This window comes from Rattus norvegicus, chromosome 8 (genome assembly GCF_021556685.1).
Source record: "Rattus norvegicus strain SHRSP/BbbUtx chromosome 8, alternate assembly SHRSP_T2T, whole genome shotgun sequence".
In the NCBI taxonomy this organism is placed as follows: Eukaryota; Metazoa; Chordata; class Mammalia; order Rodentia; family Muridae; genus Rattus; species Rattus norvegicus.
The window spans coordinates 127,454,928-127,475,411 of record NC_141541.1 but is presented as its reverse complement, the minus strand read 5'-3'; the positions used below and the strand labels follow the sequence as shown (position 1 = coordinate 127,475,411).

The 20,484-nt window shown below is 51.9% G+C and overlaps 1 protein-coding gene and 1 long non-coding RNA gene across 9 annotated transcripts; one reads left to right on the top strand and one right to left on the bottom strand.

The window, feature by feature from the left end:
- Window positions 1–9,806: 9,806 nt before the first annotated feature.
- On the bottom strand, window positions 9,807–12,005 carry LOC120094294 (uncharacterized). Its single transcript, XR_015628116.1, has 3 exons — window positions 11,600–12,005; window positions 11,334–11,432; window positions 9,807–10,047 (listed from the first exon to the last, which is right to left on the bottom strand). It is a non-coding gene; the product is annotated as an uncharacterized LOC120094294 (long non-coding RNA).
- On the top strand, window positions 10,366–20,270 carry Xirp1 (xin actin-binding repeat containing 1). Of its 8 annotated transcripts, none has more exons than XM_087560041.1 (4): window positions 10,366–10,497; window positions 11,415–11,467; window positions 14,180–17,555; window positions 17,944–20,267. In XM_087560041.1, the coding sequence occupies exons 3-4, from the start codon at window positions 14,181–14,183 to the stop codon at window positions 17,950–17,952; spliced, it is 3,384 nt and encodes a 1,127-aa protein (XP_087416167.1). In that variant the 5' UTR covers window positions 10,366–10,497; window positions 11,415–11,467; window position 14,180; the 3' UTR covers window positions 17,953–20,267.
- The last annotated feature ends 214 nt before the right edge of the window (window positions 20,271–20,484 follow it).

The following is a 20,484-nucleotide window of genomic DNA, read 5'->3' as shown; positions in this document are numbered from 1 at the left end:
TTAACATCACCTGCCACGGCTTCTCACCCTCTCCTCGCCTCCCTCTCTCCTCTAGTCTCCTCCTCTTCCTTCAAACTTCCCTCCCGCCCATCCTTCCTTCTCCTCCAATGACAGGCCTCCTTCTATCCTGTACCTGCCCCTCACCTGTACTTTACAAATTCAATGGGGAGGTGATTCTGGTGAACTCACCTGAGTTCTGAGTAGTGACTAGGCAGCTGTCCTTGGGGCAGTGGAATTAGCATCAAAATACAGATAAATTCAGGGCAAACCACAACACACAGGCAAAGAAGTTGATCTATTAAAATTCTTTGGCAGGGGTTGGAATGATGGCTCTGTGGTTAAGAGCACTGACTGCTCTTCCAGAGGTCCTGAGTTCCCAGCAATCACATGGTGGCTCACAGCCATCTGTAATGGGATCTGATGCTCTCTCCTGCTGTGTCTGAAGATAGCTTATATAAGTAAAAGAAATTTTTTTTAAATTCTTTGACAGTTTCACGAATGTGTACCATGAATTTTAGTTGTTTTTGCACCCAATGTCCATCTCATCCCTGTTTCCTCTCCAGTAGAAACTACCCTCCTCCCAACAAGTCTTCCCTACTTCCCTGCTGTGTTTTTGTGTGACCCTCTGAGTTTAACTAATGCTGCTTACACAAGCACAGATGAGAGGTTTTTTTTTTACTGGAGCATGAGCAGTTGATCGGTAGCACATCAAAGAAGACAGTGATAACCACTGGGGCTTACATCCCCAAAGATTTAGTTTTATTTATACACGTGCATGAAGGTCCCATGAAGGCCGAAAGGGAGCGTTGAATTTGAATCCTTTATAGCTAGAATTCCCAGCGTTTGTATGCAGGTCCCAGGAAAGCCAAAAGGGGGCGCTGAGTCCTTTGGCGTTTATGAGCCACCCCAGGAGGGCATTGAAAGACTTTTCAGGACTTACTCTTAACCATTGAGCTATCCTTACGGCACCCCCCCCCCACTAAAAAAAGTGGTTTCTTTTTAATCACTTTGGGAGGGGTTGGGGGTACGGGATGAAGCTAGGGCCTAATGAATGCTACACAAGCAAGCTACCTCTGAGTGACAGCCCAACCCTCCTTACCTTCTCCTTTATCACGTTCACAAACCCTTTGTTTAAACAGTGGCTTATAATTTACCCACTTCTTACGGTTCTCCACAGATGAGTCCAAGGACAAAGGACAATATTTCTGGCAGGCGGAGTGAAGGGCGCACTGCTGGTATCCAGGCAGGGAAGTGAACCAAGAAGAGGTGAGAATAAAAATCCAGTTCAGATTGACGTCATCAACCTGGCTGGGACTCGGAAGTCCGATGCCCGGCGGTTCATAGCCAACATATTTAAAACACAGTTCAGTTTGAAGAAAGAAAAAAGTTTCCTGGTATAATGCAATCCTGGATACACAAGAAAGCATAACTGTATGGAAATTGAATTCAAGGCACATATCTCTTCCAAGAAGATGAGCTCTAGAACCAGGCTGCCCGTACTGGCTTAAGGGCCTAGGGAAGGATTTTGGCCTGGTCTTGGTCACACAGATAGTGTAGAGGTCACTTGAGATATTAGCCGACCCTAGTCATGGTGGTGGAAGCTTTGGAGAGCCCCTGGCTCTAAGGGTCATTTAGATTCCTAGCCACCTCCAGTACTGGTTGTAGAACCTTGATATGGCCTGGCCTAACAGACAACACAGACCACCAAACTGTTAACCGCCTCCTTGTGACTGACACCTGTGGTCTCCCTGGATGTCTGCAGGTGCAAATCCAGCAAAAGACACCCAAACAAAAACGCCAAAGGAATGTTTTTATTTTTTAATACTTATTTTATTTATTATATGTAAGTACACTGTAGAGGTCTTCAGATATGCCAGAAGAGGGCATCAGATGGTTGTGAGCCACCATGTGGTTGTTGGGATTTTAACTCAGGACCCCTGGAAGAGCAGTCAGTGCTCTTAGTCACTGAGCCATCTCTCCAGCCCAGGAATATGGTTTTTTTTTTTTTTTTGGTTCTTTTTTTCGGAGCTGGGGACCGAACCCAGGGCCTTGCGCTTCCTAGGCAAGCGTTCTACCACTGAGCTAAATCCCCAACCCCCAAGGAATATGTTTTAACGTGACTGATTTCTTTCCTATGTATCAAGCCACTTTAGTTGGTGAACATATATAGAGAACCTATAGCTAGCCGGGCAGACGGCTCAGCAGGTAAAGGCACGTACCACCAAGCCTGGTGACCTGAGTTTGATTCCCGGAATCAAACCTACAGGAAAGGACAGAGCCTACAAGATGCCCTCTGACCTCCACACACACGCCATGGCACATGCTCACTCTCTCACACAAATAAATAAATAAATAAATAAATAAATAAATAAATAAATAAATGTCAAAATAAAATAATTCAGGCTGGAGAGATGGCTCAGCGGTTAAGAGCACTGACTGCCCTTCCAGAGGGTCCTGAGTTCAATTCCCAGCAACCACATGTAATGGGATCTGATGCCCTCTTCTGGTGTGTCTGAAGACAGCTACAGTGTACTCATATAAATAAGTAAATCTTTAAAAAAAAAAAAAGCAAAATGATTAGGTATATGTCTTAAGGTTACTACTGCTGCAACAAAAATAAATAAATAAAATAAAATAATTCACCAGGCAGTGGTAGCACACACCTTTAATCCTAGCACTCAGAAGGCAGAGGCAGGTAAATTTCTGAGTTTGAGGCCAGCCTGGTCTACAGAGTGAGTTCCAGGACAGCCAGGGCTACACAAAGAAACCATCTTGAAAAAAATAAAATTGAGTGAGTAATTGATATTTATTAAGAGAGAGAGAGAAGTTGGGTTGGTGTATATACATGCCTTTAATCCCGTCACTCGGGAGGCAGGTAGATCTCTGTGAGCTCCAGGCCAATCTGGGTGACACAGCCACACACTGTAGGAAATGAGTGTCTGCTGCGGTGTTTATGGTAGGGCAGTAGACGGATGTGCACAAGCTCCTGGATGGAGATTAGTCTGGCTTTGTTTTTATTTCTCTCTAACCACTGTGTAACCAGAAGCTCTGTGGCATTTTACAGACCAGACCTGACTACGTGACATTAGATATAAGTTACTTAACCCTTCCCTGCTAGCCGTCAACACTTGGGAAATGAGCAAACACTGTTTTTGTGCAGCCACTTCCCAGAATGCACTGGTCTTCTACTGTCTGTGGCTGACATGGGGGTTTAATACTGCTTGGGAATAAGTGAAGCAGGGGAAGGAAAATTTCCACTCTACTCTTCACAATTCTGAGTGAGAAACTGGAGAGATGGCTCTGCAGTCAGGACTCATAGCTGCCCTTGATCCGTACCCGGTACCCACACGGTGACTCACGATTATCTGCGACTCTAGTTCCAGGACATCTAATGTCCTCTCCAGCCTCCAAGGGTCCTGCGTACACGTGGTGCACAGATGTAAACGCTGGGAAAACATTCATACCCTAAAATAAAATAAAAAGCAATACTCCTTGCTCTTTGTGCGTGAACCACCTTTCCTGGATAAGAAGCTACCATAACATCAAAGCAGCCTGTTTTTACAGCAGACGGAAACCATCCCAGAAAATCACAGCTAGACACAATGCAGAGATGAACAGACTGTTATGTGTGCATACACATATATACCTACACATATGCATATATATACATACATACATGTAGGCAACCCGACAGATCAAGGTCATTATAAACATTTCTCCGGTGCCTTGCAGGTTAGGTTAATGAAGCTGTAATGGTGCCTTGCAGGTTAATGAAGCTGTAATGCTGTCTTAGTCTTTTTCTCTCCTGGTGTTAGGTCAGGAAGGGACAGCCTTGTGCGGTTATTCTCTGACTCAAGTAAGTTATGGAAGGCAGAGTACTTTTCTTCTCAATCGCCATTGGCTCGAAATAATCACTGTGCCAAAGTGTCGGATGTGTGTGTGTGGCACGGGCTACCTTTAGTAATAAATGTGGCAGAATGGTCTCCTAGAGGATTCTTTCCCATCTCTCCTCCAACCCAATTCTCAAGCACAGGAAAGAGGGAATGAGAACACGGGAACTTTTGCTCTGCAGTAACCCTGTCAGGACAGGAAGGAAGCAATCTGAGACCGTCCTCCACGCTCTGCTCAGAGGGATAAGTACTTTCTTCAACTAATTCAAGTTCCAAGTCTTTGAACCAAACACCAGACAACTGGGTAAGGACAAAGAGAAAGTTTGCTGCTTTACTTTTATCTCATTTTAAAGATTTAAAAAAAATTGATGTCTTTGCCTAAATGTATGTGTGTGTAGGGAGCCGGATTCCCTGGAACTGGAGTTACAGACAGTTCTGAGTTGTGAGTGCTGGGAATTGAGCCTGGGTCCTCCGGAAGGGCAACCAGTGCTCTTACCCACTGAGCCATCTCCCTGATTTACTTCATTTCATTTATTTTGAGACAGGGTCTTGTTCCGGGAGCTCTGGACAGGGACCTTGGTTCCTCTCTGGTTGCTTGGGCTTCCTCACAGCATGGCTCTGGGTTGCAAGATCTCCAGAGATGGAGGCTCTGTTGCCCTTTGACCTTTTGGCATGCTCTATCTTTGCTAATAAACATGATATGACGGTCCCCTAGAGATGTTTCTCTGTTGTCATCACAAGCTTGCCTGACCTCCAGATAATCAGGTGGGCCTCCTTTCAGTTAGAGGCCTTTCAAAGTCACGTTATAAAGAAAGCAGCCATGGCAGGAAACACAGGTAGGTGCTATGTCCCAGGACTGAGTGACCACATCTCCAGGATCCTCCCGAGCTCAGATCCTCTTCAGTTAAAGACAGAAAGTGCACATAAGCCCCACGTTTTAGAAGCCATCCTCTGCATCCAGGACACGATGGGGTTTTAGAGTTTGAAGAGTAACTGACAGCCATGAAGCCTGGTCAGCTATGTGTCTGCCATCTGTGTCTTCAACCAGATGTGGGCTCTGTGAGAATTTATACACGTGTGTAAGATGTAGAACGTACACACATATCTATGTATTGAGTATGGGCACATATATGCATGCGCACGCACACACACACGTTTGCACGAGCATATGCAGACACACTATCAGTGCTCAACCCAGAGTTTAGCACACAGTGGCTATAAATACAAAAACTTCTTTTAGAATGCAATGTGTGCGGCCAGGTGATGGTGACGCACATCTTTAATCCCAGCACTTGGGAGGCAGAGGCAGATGGATCTCTGTGAGTTTGAGGTCAGTATGATCTATGGAGCAAGTTTCAGGACAGCCAAGGCTACACAGAGTGACCCTATCTCCAAAGAAAGAAAGAGAGAGGGAGGGATGGAGGGAGGGAAGAGAAGAAGAAAAAGAAAGCCTTTTTGCCAGGCGTAGGGGTTGCACACCTTCATTTCCAATGCTTAGGAGTCAGAGGCAAGCGGATCTTTAAGTTCAAGACTGGCCTAGTTTATGAAGGCTGAAACAAAAAGACCAAGGTGGCTTCGAAGCCACAGTGGTCCCGCAGGGTGGTGACGTGCTGCCCCCTTCTGGGAGATGAGTGTAATGCCGCCTATTTCAAATTCCATTTTCTCCCTCTGGAACCAAGCTCCCTTCTCCTATCTTAGCCTAGTCACGCACTTTATATGAATCTTTCGTGATGGTCAGTCGGTCGGTCTGTCGGTCGGTCTGTCTGTATGTCTGTCTGACAACAATCCTGGTTCCTGTGTTAGTTTCCATTTGAATCTCCCTTGTGTCCAGCCACATGGCTCAGACCGTCCCCTCCTGAGGCCCCAGCCAGGGTTGACATACTTCACCTCTGCTCTGCCGGGATCCCTCAGGACATGCTGTGGCTCCTGGCAGCCGTCTTACCCACACTGCACCACTCTTTCTTCCCCAAATAGCTTCTTGTCTCCACATGGTCTCCAGCTAGTCTCTGGCTGCAACGTCTCCCTAGCCATATCTCTAGTCTTCCTTCTCCCAGATCCAGCACTGAGCCTACTCTCCTCATGGGCCATTCAGGAGATCACCACCCCTCAGACTCCTACGCACACAGGGGGCACCAGCTCAGTCCTCTCTCTCTCACTTCCAGCTCTGAGTGTGACTCACGGGCCACTCCTGGAGACCTGGCATCTCCTGTTCACTTCCAGCTCCGTATGACTCACTGGCTACTCTGGGAAACCTGGCATCTCCTGTTCAAAGCCGTCGTTCCCCACCTTGCTGCTGTCCTACCTATTCTCTCTCCACGCCGGACTGATAAAAAAGGCCTCGATTTTTTCTCTCCTCGTCAGTGTTGTACAATCTTTATCTTTTAGCTCTGTGTGCCGGCTACATTTTATGTCAGTTTGACACAAGCTTGGGTCCCTGTCCCGACTTCCTTCAAAGATGAACTCTGAAGTGAGAGAGCAAATGAAATGAGCTCGTGGTGCTTCTCCTCAGCGGTAAAACCCTACGACATGATGGCTTGTCACTGGGAACTTCCAGATGTTTTGTCGCTGTTGAGACCGGTTTACTATATATGCATGGTTGCAGGCATGCTCCTGCAGCCGGCCATGTTCTAAACCTTGTCAGGTGCAAAAGCAACCCGTACACCAGTGCTCAGCTTCTGCCTTCCTTGCGATCTCCTGGACCCAGTGGTTGATATGTTGGCTCTTTCTTCTACCCCCACACCCCATCTCTGTGACTCTCTAATGACCGCACTGCTGCCTGCCCTTGACTAGACCTTCTAGAAGAGCTGGAGCTTAGCTCAGCCAGTACAGTGCACGCCTGTCACAGGTCCCTGAGTTCTATCCCCAGCACGGAATAACTCAGCTGTGTTGGTAAGCGCCGATCATCCCAGCACTCAAGAGGTTGAAGGAGAGTCACAAGTTTAAGGTCACCCTCAGCTATACCTCAGATTGACCCATGGGCATGTCTGTGGGGCATTTTTGATGCTAAGTGGCGTAGGAGAGCCCCAGCCCACTGTGGGTAGCGCCATCCCAAGGCAGGTGAGCCAGGGAACCAGCCAGGATAGCTGCCTTCCTTCCCGCCCTGCCTGAGTTCCTGCCGAATCCCCTCCTCGACAGGCTGTGGTAGAACTATCGGTCATGGTGTTTATCACAGCAACAGAAAGCAAACTAGAACAGTCCTCAAAGCTTCTCGGTCCAGCCAACAGGATACCCTAAGCATAGAAATGCCCATGGAGCCCGGTGAGTGGCTCAGCAACAGCCAAGCCTGACCTCATTCCGAGAGGGGGAGGGGAGAACCAACTCCACCAAGCTGATTCTTAAAACTTAAGAGAAAAGAAGGAAGGAAGGGGCTGGACAGATGGCTCAGCAGTTAAAGAGCACTGACTCCTCTTTCCAGAGGTCCTGAGTTCAATTCCCAACAACCATGTGGTGGCTCTTCTGTAGTGAGAGGTGATGCCCTCTTCTGGCATGTGGGTGTATATGCAGCAGAGCACGCATACATAAACTATTTATTTATTTATTTATTTATTTATTTACTTATTATTTATTTAATGTATCTGAGCACACTCTCCTTGACACACCAGAAGAGGGCACCAGATCCAATTACAGATGGTTGTGAGCCACCATGTGGTTGCTGGGAATTGAACTCATGTCCTTTGGAAGAGCAGTCAGTGCTCTTAACCATTGAGTCATCTCTCCAGCCCCCGTTAAATACATTTTTAAAAAAAATAAATAAAGTGCCTTGTTGGGTTTTTTGTTTTGTTTTGTTTTGTTTTGTTTTTAGAAGGAATCCTGCGAAATCACATGGTTGGCGTCACAGGTGAAATTCAAACCCAGGCAGTGTCCCTCCTGATCGGGTCTTAATCTGCTGGACCTACCCTGCAAGGACTTCCTCTGTGTATTAGAGGCAGAGTGGGACACCCCTGCTCAGTCCTGGTAAGAACAGAGCCAGCCTAGAGGAGGGGCTGGCAGAGAACAGGGCTCTGGGGCATCAGCTTCATCATCCAGACAGACAGACAGGGCTGGACTTGCCTTCAATCCCAGCACTCAGAGCCAGAGGCAGGCGGATCTCTGAGCTCAAGACCAGCCTGGTCTACAGAATGAGTTCTGGGACAGCCCAAGGCTCGAGACCAGGGGTGGAGGGCATGGAGCACACGTGACACTAAAATCCAAAATCTCACAACAATCCTCTTGGATCTACCTGGATGTTGGGGTTACTGGATAACAAATTTAACCGACAGCACGTTTCCAGTGAGGTGTGTGGGGAGAGCCCTTCATCCCTTTCATGATGGAAGCCTGGGCACTTCTCACAGGAATTAGCACCCTTGACACTGTGAACGCAAGCTTGCCTGCATGCCCTCCTCCAGCTCTGCTCTGATTACTCTGGGGATGAAGGAGGAGACAGGCTCTCACTGTGCAGCCCTGGCTGGCCTGTAGACCAGACTGGATTCAAACTCACTGAGAACCACTGTCTTTGCCTCCCATGTGCTGGGAGTAGAGGCATGCACCGCCATACCCTGCTTAATTAGACCTTTTTTAGAAACTGGTTTTCTGTTTGAGGACCACAGGACAACTTGCAGAGGTGGCTCCCTCCTTCCACCAGGCGGGTCCCCGGGGATTGAACTCAGGTCCTCAGCCTTGGTGACAAGTGCCTTCAGCAGCTGAACACTTCATCACCCCATGCTGCGTTGCTCTTAGGACATAAGAACCGGTGGGTTTATAAAACACATGACGTGGTAAGCATTCTCCACAGCCGTTCTCATATGACAATTCATCCAGTGCTCACAACCACCCCGGGGAGAAATTCACTTCTGGTTGTAAATGCTCCTGCTTCCTCTGGTACATCCTGTGAGAGGGAGACTCTGCCACGTCTGTCCCTTCCAGGGACAACCAGGATTCTGGTATGGGTCATGGAGACAAGGGTGGGAGGGGAGTGTTCAAGATGCACTTCCCAGGCCCCAGCTGACAGCAGGATGGTATTAACGCCAGAGCAAAGGTTCACAGCGCCTGCCATCTTCTCTGGCATCTGGAGGCACGTGGAATTCAGAGAGAAGACTGAACACTCAGACCCAGGGAGGAGCCTGGCTTCCCACCTGTTGCCTGTACCCTAGACAACTGGATGCCCGGTCCTACCTGCCCTTGGGGGTTGGGGGTGAGGTGGTGCAGAGTCAATGACACAGACTCCGGGAGCAGGTGACAAACGCTGTTGCAAGCTCTCTGAACACTCCTGCAAGCCCCTTTAATACCCTCCACCCGTACCCCATTGGTCCCAAGAAAGAACCTCTTCTAAACAGCAGTTCCTGATTGGCTGGCATTGTCTACACCAGCAATCCATGGTCTCTCAGGCAGTCCTCAATCAGGTCCTCCTGCAGGAGATTCTTTTGTGGCTCCACGGCCCCCCATTGTTTACATAGAAGCGACACCCACCTGGGACAAAAGCCTCTTCCGTATTTTCTGTGGCATCTCTCCACACGGGCCTTGTGCCAAGTAAATCACTAAGCCTGCCAGATCCCCCGGGGACCCGTGTGACTGAGGAAGAGACAGGTGCACAGTCTGTCACTCCATCTGTGATCACGAAGATGATGACTCCAGGGTCAGAAATAACCCCACAGTCAGCTTCATGTGTGGATCCTCTCAGCCATCCCCAGAGAATCTGGGCTCTGAGTCAGAGGGAAGAGTCTAGAAGTAGCCATGGACCGGGGTCTGGATGGACACCATGGGTCCATCCTTCAGATTTTTTTTTTGTTTTGTTTTTTGTTTTTTGTTTTTGTTTTTGTTTTTCGGAGCTGGGGACCGAACCCAGGGCCTTGCGCTTGCTCGGCAAGCGCTCTACCACTGAGCTAAATCCCCAACCCCTCAGATTTTTTGATAAATCAAGAGCCCATTCCTTCAGAAATCTCTCTCACCCCCAAGTTCATTTCCCTCGTAGCTTCACAGACTAGGGCTGTGGAACTTAGGGCAAGAACAGACAGGTGATAGGCCAGCTTTGTTTTTGCACAGAGAGAAACAGGGGTTGAGCCTTTTACATAAAGATGTCTCCGGTAGTGAGACGCCTGGTTCTGCCCTCAGGGAGCTGCTGGGCTTTTGGGCACAGTGGAACACGCGTGGTAACAATAGTTCAGCATAGAGAGAGGGGGGCCTGCAGGGTAAGAGGACAGGGTCACTCATACGCCAAGTGTCCCCTATTCATCTCCTCAAAATAACCAAGATGTCTCCATCCACGACTGAGTCACCCACCCCAGTCCTCTGGGAAGACTTGGGATGAATGGGACTCCTCCTCCACCCTACCCCTCCCCAGCCCAAAGGACTTGTAACTGATTCCCCAGGATGGAAAAGTGACTTCCACAAGCCCTAAAAATAACCAGACCACTTAATACTCTGAACATAGCCTCTCCCCCGCCCCCACCCTCACCCACCCCCAGCCAGCCAGATAAAGGGCAGCTGCCTGACTGGCAGAGAACAGAGACTGAGAGCCAAGGTAGAGAGGCGTTGGACCCAGGAGCAAAACAGAACTAACAAAGAACCCCAGCAGAGCAACAGACCCCGAGGCTAGACACCCAAAAGCACCCAGACACCAGCCAGACCCTTGGTGAGTACCCTTCCCTCTGGTGTTATAGGCTAGGCTACCTCTCTAGCCGTGGCCCTCTGGACTTTGCAGTGTGGGTGTCAGGAGGGAGTCTAGCGGTTGCGGGGAAGGTGTGAAGAGGATGTGAGTACAGGAGTACAGGTCCTCAGAGGGAAAAGCCACCAAGACTTTTCTCTAGAAGGTAGCAAGTGTGCTGAGCAGTTACTGTGTCCACCTCAGGCCGACTCAAGAAGCAGATTTCTCTCTGATCTCGTATCATCGCCAGATAGTTTCAGGTGGTCGCCTGGGGCTTTGTGGCTTTTTAATTTTTAAATTACAGTTTTGTTTATTTTGCGCGTGTGCGAGTGGGTCCACCGCGTCACGGTGAAAGTGTAGAGATCAGAGCACATTGTTTCTCCCTTTTACCGAGTTTGTGACTCCTGGGAATAGAACTCTGGTCCTCAGAAGTAGCAGCAGGTATCTATACCACTGGCCCATCATTCCGGCCTGGAGTTTTTGATGGCTTTTTGTTTTGTTTGAGACAAGATTTCTCTGTGTAGCCCTGGCTGTCCTGGAACTCAATTTGTAGACCAGGCTGACCTCAAACTCAGGGATCCACCTGCCTCTGCCCCCAGCGTGCTGAGATTAAAGGCCTGGGCCACCACCGCCCAGCTGGAGTTTTGACTTTTCAGATGCAGCTGTGGGCCTGCGGCATAGCTCAGCTGGTAAAGTGCACAAAGCCCTGGGTTCACCACATAAAACCAGAAATGGCGTTTCGTGTTGCATGCTTGTAATCTGTCTGGGGGGTGGGGGGTGGAGGCAGGAGGGTCTAGAGTTCAAGGTCATCCTCAACTACTTACGGAGTTCAAGGCCAACCTGGACTGGATGAGAATCTGTCTGAAAAATAAATAAAAAGGCTGATGTGGCTCCTCTTGCTGCAGGGCTTCCTCTCAAGAAACCTGAGATCTCGGGAAAGAGAGAAGAGAGGCAGAAGGTAAGGGACCCTGGGTAGCCAGAGCCAGACCATGGCCCGGGGTAAGCCCAGTCCCCAGTCGTTATTGGTCACAGTCTTGGCATAAATGGCCCAGTGTATCCAGGCTAGTGAGCAACTTTCCCTGTGAGGCACCTTGGATGGGATGACTTTGTCCCAGGCCATCTTCTTGCCCCATGGGGGAATCCTCCAACTAAGTCTGAGGTGACTCAGAGAGGAGAGATCCGAATGTGACCAGTGACAGGGCAGGCTGCTGCCGAAGAGGGGTCCGAGGTGGAGGTGGGTGGTCCTGAGTAGTCGGCAGTGCGAAGTCAGTGTCTCAGCACAGGGGACCTAGGCACAGTTTTTGAAACTTACTGTATCCTAAACCTGCCCCCAAACCTGCCTTTACGTGGCGCAGGCCAGATGAGTGTACAGTTGGGAAGGCCAGGAGCCTACAAGCCTGCCTCAGCCTTTTCTGAGACCTCAGCTGAGCCGCCATGGGCAGCCCCTGTCCCTCGATGGGCTTCTGTATCCCCTAACAACAGGCCATTAGATTGGATCATTGGCCTCTGTGGATCCTTGTCTGACCTCTTTGGCCTCTGTGACCCTAGCAAGGATTCTGGAATTCCTGGGAGTCTGGGTTGGGGGCAGCTGGTGATCTGTATAGGAAGTCTGCCCAGGCCTCCCTCATGGTGACCTGATAGAGCAGAAGTGGGGACAGCATGGGTTTGTGTGTGGTCTCCTACTCAGAGCTCAGAGACAAGAGGGACCACCCAGAGGTTTTGCTTGGGGCTCCATAAGGGGATGTCAGATCTTGCTTCCTCTGGACTCTCATATCCTCGATGGGCAGGCCACGGGCAAGCAGCCCTCCCTTCTCCTGCTTCTGAGGTAGGAGGTCAGGAGGATGCCCTTTCTCTTGTCACCAGAGTTCCTGATTCACCACACACCCTCAGGTCCCCAGCTTGACCTACAGGTCAAATAAATACCTTCGCACTTCACAGGAAGCAGAAGGCAGCGTCTTCTAGGAACCCAAAGTATGGAAAGAGATAACATGGGGCATGGGGACACCAGGTCTCCCTGGCTGAGTCGAAACCTCCTTCTGAGTGCCATGATGGCTGGCTGAGGCCCGGACCTCAGCTATATTTAGTGTCAAGTGCAGGGCGGAGCAGTGGGTTGGGGCAGCAAGGGGGGGGGCACATATTTTACATTCTTTCCCTAATGGCCTCTGGGGACTGTCATAACACCTGTCTCAGGACAGATAGGACATATGTGAAACAGACCAGAAGACGACTAGAGGAGTGTGAGGTCTCTGAGGTGTGAGGAGAGTAAGGGAGACGCATGCCTTGGTGGAATCTGGGGCCGGAGAAAGGTCAGGATCTAGACTCTGGCTGGAAGCCCTACCCCAGAAACTTTACAAGCTATGCCTGCTGGCACACAACCGGGGAGGGCACTCTGTGAGCCAGGGCAGGGCCCTCATGTCCAGAGCTGTTTTAGCAGAAGGGACTTCAATCCCACAGTCCTCTACCACACACACACACACACACACACACACACACACACCCCACACACACACACACACACACACACACCACACACACACACCACACACACACACACACCACACACACACACCACACACACACACACACACACACACACACACACACACACACACACCCTGGATACGACACCACCCTCTGATTCCTCTAGGGATGCAGGACTAGAGGAGTGCATGGCGAATAACAAAGCCCCCCAGCCCCCGCACCCAGTCCTGCTATTTCCTGGGAGCCGGGACTTCCTTAAGGTCTAGGGACTCGAAGTCAGCACAGCCTGTTACTCATTCCAAAAGATCTGACCCCAAAACCTCAGCTTCTTATCTTTAATTGCAGAGAGCTGTGAGGAGAAAAGAACTCAGGAGACAGTCAGTCCAGGACTGGCAAGGTGGCTCAGTTAGGAAAATGCATGCCTAGAATGCATGAAGTTTGAGTCCAAATTCCCAGCAGGAGACCAGTGGCACATTCCAGAAATCTCACACTTGGAAGGTAGAGGCAGTGGGAAGGTCACCCTCAGCTATGCAGAGTTTGAAGCCAGTTGGGGCTACATGTAAAAAGCAAAGCCTGACCTGTTATTCAAACATTGGCCCTGCCTAAACGTGAGCAAGTTTCCCTTTTTGGGCCTCAATTTCGCCAGCAAGGGCTGTGGATCCTGGGGCCTGGGAAAGGTTAGAGGGAGCCAAGAAGTGGAGGTTAGAGAAAGGTTTCTAGTAACCGTGCTAAGCGCGCCCTCTGGTGGTGTAGGGAGGGATTTCACCACTATAGGAAATGTGTCTTCATTTAAGGACACCTTAATTCAGGCATTTCCCAAGACACTTCAGTGCACTCACTTGGGAGTCTGCTGGGGATAGATGATTTTGACAGAGGGAGGCGTGGGTGATTCATCCAGCTTTCCTACTGGGTTTTTGGATCTCTCCAGGGGCTGGAAAGAGTCTCCAGGCCAGCTGTGCCCGGCTTGATCCCAGTGCCCCAGGTGAGACTAGGAAGTGGGGATTCATAGTGATGAATGAATGGACTGTCATATGCCGGCCAAGCAGTGGCAGGGTGAGCCCCATGCTAGAGATCTAGAGATGTGAGGAGCCCCTTGGTAGTGGCCACACACAGTCCCTACCCTTCCTCCTGCTAGTTCACCCAGGAACTGCCCCTCCCTTAACTCAGCTTCTCCCCTCCTTCCCAGAAGGATGGCCGATGCCCAGATGCAGGTAGTTCATACACCAACCATCCAAATGAGGACTGGAGAGGACCTGCCCCTTCCCCCTCCCTCAGCCCTAGAGGGTCTGCCGCCACCGCCCCCCAAAGAATCTTTCTCCAAGTTCCAGCAGCAGCGGCAAGCCAACGAGCTTCGCCGTCTCTACAAACACATCCACCCTGAGCTTCGGAAGAACCTCGAGGAGGCTGTAGCCGAGGACCTGGCCAAGGTACTCGGTTCGGAGGAGCCCACCGAGGGCGATGTGCAATGTATGCGCTGGATCTTTGAGAACTGGAGTTTGGATGCCATTGGCGACCACGAGAGGCCAGCTGGCAAGGAGCCTGTGTCAGGTGGCAACGTTCAGGCCACCTCTCGGAAGTTTGAGGAAGGCTCCTTTACCAACAGCTCAGATCTGGAGCCAGGACCCCGGCTGTCAGGGGGTGACGTCCGAGCTACCAGACAGCTGTTTGAGACCAAGTCACTGGATGCACTGACAGGCCAGGAAGAGGCAACACAGACGACCATGAAGGAACCTGCAGTCTCTGGAGATGTACAGGGAACCAGAAAACTCTTTGAGACTAAGCCCCTCGACATGCTGGGCTCCTGCCCCTCTATCCAGGACCAGAGCCCTTTAGAGCTGCGCTCAGAGATTCAGGAGCTGAAGGGTGATGTGAAGAAGACGGTGAAGCTGTTTCAGACGGAGCCTCTATGTGCCATCCAGGATGCAGAGGGCGCCATCCATGAAGTCAAGGCTGCCTGTCGGGAGGAGATCCAGAGCAATGCAGTGAGGTCAGCTCGCTGGCTCTTTGAGACCCGACCTCTGGACGCCTTCAACCAGGACCCCAGCCAGGTGAGGGTGATTCGGGGGATCTCCCTCGAGGAGGGAGCCCTGCCCGACGTCAGTGCAACTCGCTGGATCTTCGAGACGCAGCCTCTGGATGCCATTCGTGAGATCTTGGTGGACGAGAAGGACTTCCAGCCATCTCCAGATCTCATCCCTCCTGGTCCAGATGTTCAGCATCAGCGACATCTGTTTGAGACCTGCGCCCTGGACACTCTGAAGGGAGAAAGAGAAACCGAGGCAGAGGCTCCAGCCAAGGAGGAGGTGATTCCTGGTGACGTCCGCTCTACACTCTGGCTGTTTGAAACAAAACCCCTGGATGCTTTCAGAGACCAGGTCCAAGTGGGTCACCTGCAACGGGTGGATCACCAGAAGGGTGAGGGGCCTGTGATAGAGTGTCTGTCCAGTAACGGCACTTCAGCGCTGCCTCTGTCTCAGGGTGTCCCCCAGAACAATGGGCCGAAAGGGGATGTGAAAACCTTCAAGAATCTTTTTGAGACCCTTCCCTTAGACAGCATTGGGCAGGGTGAGCCTTCAGCCTGTGGAAACATAAACAGAGGACAAAGGACTGATTCTGCTGGGCTGTCCGAGGGCGCCGATGCACCCGTATATGCTATGCAGGACAGCAGAGGACAGCTTCATGCCCTGACTTCTGTCAGCAGAGAGCAGGTAGTTGGAGGTGATGTACAAGGCTACAAGTGGATGTTTGAGACACAGCCCCTGGACCGGCTGGGCAGAAGCCCCAGTACCGTGGATGTGGTGCGAGGCATCACCCGGCAAGAAGTGGTGGCTGGGGATGTAGGCACCACTCGGTGGCTCTTTGAGACGCAACCACTGGAGATGATCCACCAACAAGAGCAGCAGAAGCGAGAGGAGGAGGAGGGGAGGGGTCCAGGAGGCCCCCCTCCTGAGCTCCCCCAGAAGGGCGATGTACAAACCATCCGCTGGCTATTTGAGACCTACCCTATGAGCGAGTTGGCAGAGAAGCAGGAATCTGAGGTCACAGGCCCTGTGAGCAAGGCAGAGGCACAGTCATGCACCTGGATGTTTGGGTCCCAATCTCTGAACCAGGCAGAGGGCTCTGGGGAGCAGCACTTGCAAACCAGCCAGGTCCAGGCTGGAGACAGACAGACAGACAGCCATGTCTTTGAGACTGAATCTCTGTCAGCCCAGGGCCAGTCCAGTGGGAGAAAGCCTGTAAGGTACTGCAGCCGAGTGGAGATTCCTTCCGGGCAGGTATCTCGGCAGAAAGAAGTTTTCCAAGCCCTGGAAGCAGGCAAGAGGGGGGTACAGGAGACTGTTTTAAGCCCCGGATCCATCCCCACAGGCTCCGTGCATAAATTCACCTGGCTCTTTGAAAACTGCCCCATGGGCTCCCTGGCAGCAGAGAGTGTCAGTGGGGGCAACCTCCAGGAAGAACAGCCCAAAGTCTCTGCAGACCCTGGGACCCCAGAGAGGCAGGAGACAGCAGCCGAGAGAACCCTTCGGACTTTGCATGCCACCCCTGGCATCCTGCACCACGGAGGGATCCTCATGGAAGCCCGAGGGCCAGGGGAGCTCTGCCTTGCCAAGTATGTGCTCCCAAGCCCAGGGCAGGGGCGCCCCTGTGTACAGAAGGAGGAGCTGGTGTGCGGTGAGCTCCCCAGGATCGTCCGTCAAGTGCTGGGCCGGACAGATGTGGACCAGCAGGGACTGCTGGTTCAGGAGGACACAGCTGGCCAACTCCGACTCCACCCACTCAAACTGCCAGGGCCTGGTGACCCTGAGAATATTGAAGACATGGACCCGGAGCTCCAGCAGCTGCTGGCCTGTGGCCTGGGAGTCTCTATGGCAAAGACGGGGCTGGTGATGCAAGAAACAGGACAGGGCCTAGTGGCATTGACTGCCTACTCCCTCCAGCCCCAGCCAACCAGCAGGGGCCCTGAAAGAAGCAGTGTGCAGCTGCTGGCCAGCTGCATAGACAAAGGAGAACTGCACAGCCTTCCCAGTTTGCGGTGGGAGCCGCCAACAGACTCAAGTTCAGTACCAGTTACTGAGGAGACCCAGAGGCTTCCCCCAACTGAGAGCATCATACGCGTCACCCCATTAGACTCCACCATGAAGATGGGGCATCTGAGAGTCTCAGGATCCACACCCTGCCCACCTCTACCTCGGGCAGCTGGAAAAGTGGTCCTTCCAAATGGGAGACCGGGAGCACCATTGCAGGAAGCAAGGAAGCAAGTGGATATCAGCCATGCTGGGCAGAAAGGGAAGGCAGCCTCAGGAAGACCAGAAGGAACCATTGCTCCTCCTTTAGGGTCTGGGGCTCCAAATCTCCAGGAGGCCATGCAAAATCTGCGTTTGGCAACTGCTGAGGCCCAAAGCCTGCACCAGCAGGTTCTGAGCAGGCATGCACAGGGCTCTGACCCTGCAGCCACCTCCATATCTGCTCAAGATGTTCTGCAAGTGCCGACTCCTACCACTACCCAAGGTAGCATCATGCCTGTGGCTGGAAGGGACGCCAGGATCACAGCGGTCCCCAGAAAGGTCAGTGGAGACAACAAAGCAGTCCCCAGAGGGCTGCCTAGGGGGCGGGTGACCATACAGGATGGTATCTATGCTGCTCACCCTGTGAGAACCTCTGACCTACCTGGGGCCATCCAGCCTTCTGAAAAAGAACCCCAGCCAAGGGACAGCCCACCCCAGGCAGACCAAGGTCAGAGTCCCAGGCCAGAATATCACGAGCCTGGGGGTCACTCACAAAGGGCTTGGGGACCTCTGGGGAAAGTGATGCCACAAATCTGGCCTGAGTGCCTCCAGGCAGCAGACACCTCCCTGAAGACTGTCCCTCTAACTCACCACACTCTGACACCTAAACCCCAGGCTGCAGGTGACAGCCTGCACTCCCATAATGCCTCTCCTCCTACTCTCCCAGCTGCTGTGACAGAAGAACCAGACCACCCAGCTCAAGGCCACCACCAGAAGGACTCCGTCCAGCAGGCCTCCAAGCCCCTGCGGGAACCCCTTCTTCACAGTCACAACAGACCTGCTGGCCAGAAAACCCTTGAAGGGTCAGAGACAAAGCTCTCTAAAGCGGAATCCACTGTGCTTCCAAGAAAGAAACCCCCAGTGCCTCCGAAACCTGCCCATCTAAGCCAAGTCCACCCACCTCATAGGCTGCCCAAGCCCTTAGCAGCCTCTGCCAGCATCTCAGAAGCAGGACAAGACCATAAGCCAGGTGAGCCAGGTGTAGCCAACCCTGGGTCGGCCAAAGCTCCCACAATAGCAGGTCAGGGCTGCCTGCCCCTGGCTGAGTGCTCCAAGGGGCAGAAACAGCCTATGCGCCAGTATCCACTCAGCACCACAGCTTCCAGACCTAGCGGGGGCCAAACAAGCAACAGCAACAGCCAGAGCCCTGAGTCTCGCAAGTTGACCATTCTCAACAATGACAATGACGTCAGCCCACCACAAAAGCACCCTAGCTCCCCAAAACAGCAGCCTATGGATGGTTCCAAGCAGAGGACCCCTGAGAGCCCAGAGATTGTTCAGGGCAGCCATCAAGAGCTCCAGGGCCTCCTGAGCCAAGTGCAAACCCTGGAGAAGGAAGCAGCCCACACCGTGAATGTGCAGACCCTGCGGAAGCTCTTTGAGGGTGCACCCCAGCTGGCAGGGGGTACCCGTCAGGTTCCCACAGCTCCTCACAAGACTGAGGTCTCAGTGGAGCAGGCCTTTGGGGAGCTAACTCGGGTGAGTTCAAAGGTTGCCCAGCTGAAAGAACAGACCCTAGCCAGGCTGCTGGACATCGAAGAAACAGTGCACAAGGCTCTGAGCTCCATATTTAGCTTCCAGTCCGAGGGTCACACAAGCAGCCCTCCACAGGGAAGTGCAAAGGATCTCGGTGTGAAAAAGGTCTCCACCAGTAACAGAGCCAGACCGATGGGCTCCAACCAGGTCAAAGAGCCACCTGCAGTCGAAAACCAAGAAAAGGTTGAGAGCCGTCCTGAGGCGCAAGGTCAAGATGAGATTAGAAATCATGCAGAGGCCAGAGGTCAGGCAGCAGTGAATGTCCTGCCCTCCAGGAGGCTGGAGACGGCAAGAGCCGAGCCTGGCCTCCAACAAGTCTCACCTTCCTGCAGGGGATCCTCCTCTCCAACTTTCATCTCTATCCAATCAGCTGCAAAGACGCTTCTAGATGCTTCCAGCCCTCAGGGAAGCCATTCTATCTCAGGGAAAAATACACACCTAGCTCAGGACATAAGCCAAGCCCTGCTCTACCAGAGAGATATCCAGGATCAGGCTGGGACAAAGGAGATGGCCATCAAGGGCTCTGTGCCCACAGGGCAGCAAGAGAATGTTCTGGAATTCCAGACTGGGTCTGCTACCTCCAAGTCCTATGGAGCCACGAAAACAGTGACTGAACAGTATGAGGAGATGGACCAATTTGGGAATACAGTCCTCACTTCCTCCACCACCATCACCCAGCAGGCAGAGCCTCTGATGGACCCCAGGCCCCAACTCGGGCTCTACACTTTTCCCATGCTAAGGCAGTTCCTCCACAGTCCCTCCAGGTTCAACAGCGACCTGGCTGGTGCCGAGATACCATGGGTTCCCTGTAGCCACTTCCATCCGGCTGCCCAGTGAGCCCCTCTGTCTCCCCCCAGTCTTGGGTTCCTCCCCCAGAGCTCTAGGACTGAGTCACGGGCCTACCTCCAGGACATGTGGAACAATGACCAAGAAAAACGGGGCCTTCGGAGAGCTGATGAGGGCTGTTTGCCTTGTTCGTTCCAATTCTTGGGAAGGGACAAGAAAAGTAAAGCAGCCATCCACAGGAAAGCTGGATGGGTAGGACAGGACCTGACAGGTGGTTGTGGAGATCTAGCCCACACTAGCCCAGCTCACATTCGCACATTCGAGTCTGCATCTTATTGCCTAGAGCTGGATAGACACCCCTCCACTGTGTCCCTCTATGGCCAGCCTTTCTCTTAGGTTATGGAATGTGGCTACCTCAATCCCTGGTGAGGACCCGGGGCTGAGCAGACTGGACATGACATTGGTCTCTATTTGAGATTGGACTGAAGGTTCCAGAAAAACCTGGGTGCTGCCTCTTCATCACCAGTGGTCCAAAGGGCACTGAGAGAACGCTAGCAGCCAATAGTGTTCCTAGCAGCCGAATACACCACCCTTCCTGATCCCATCACCCCCCCACTCTGCACCCCCAATGGGAAAAATGACCCAAAAATAAACCCAAAAGAGATTCTCTGCTCTGTGTGTCAGACTGTGTATGTGCTGCCCCAGAGTCTGCATTCACAGGGAGGACAGTCATGGTCACCAGGTGCCTCTGCCAACAGTAACAATACAGATGCTGAAGATCCATTCAGCATTCTCCAACAGTGTACATCAGAAAACAGAAAGGCCCGGCCCACTGCCCTGCTCTCTATTATCTACACGCTCATATACACATATGACACATACACAT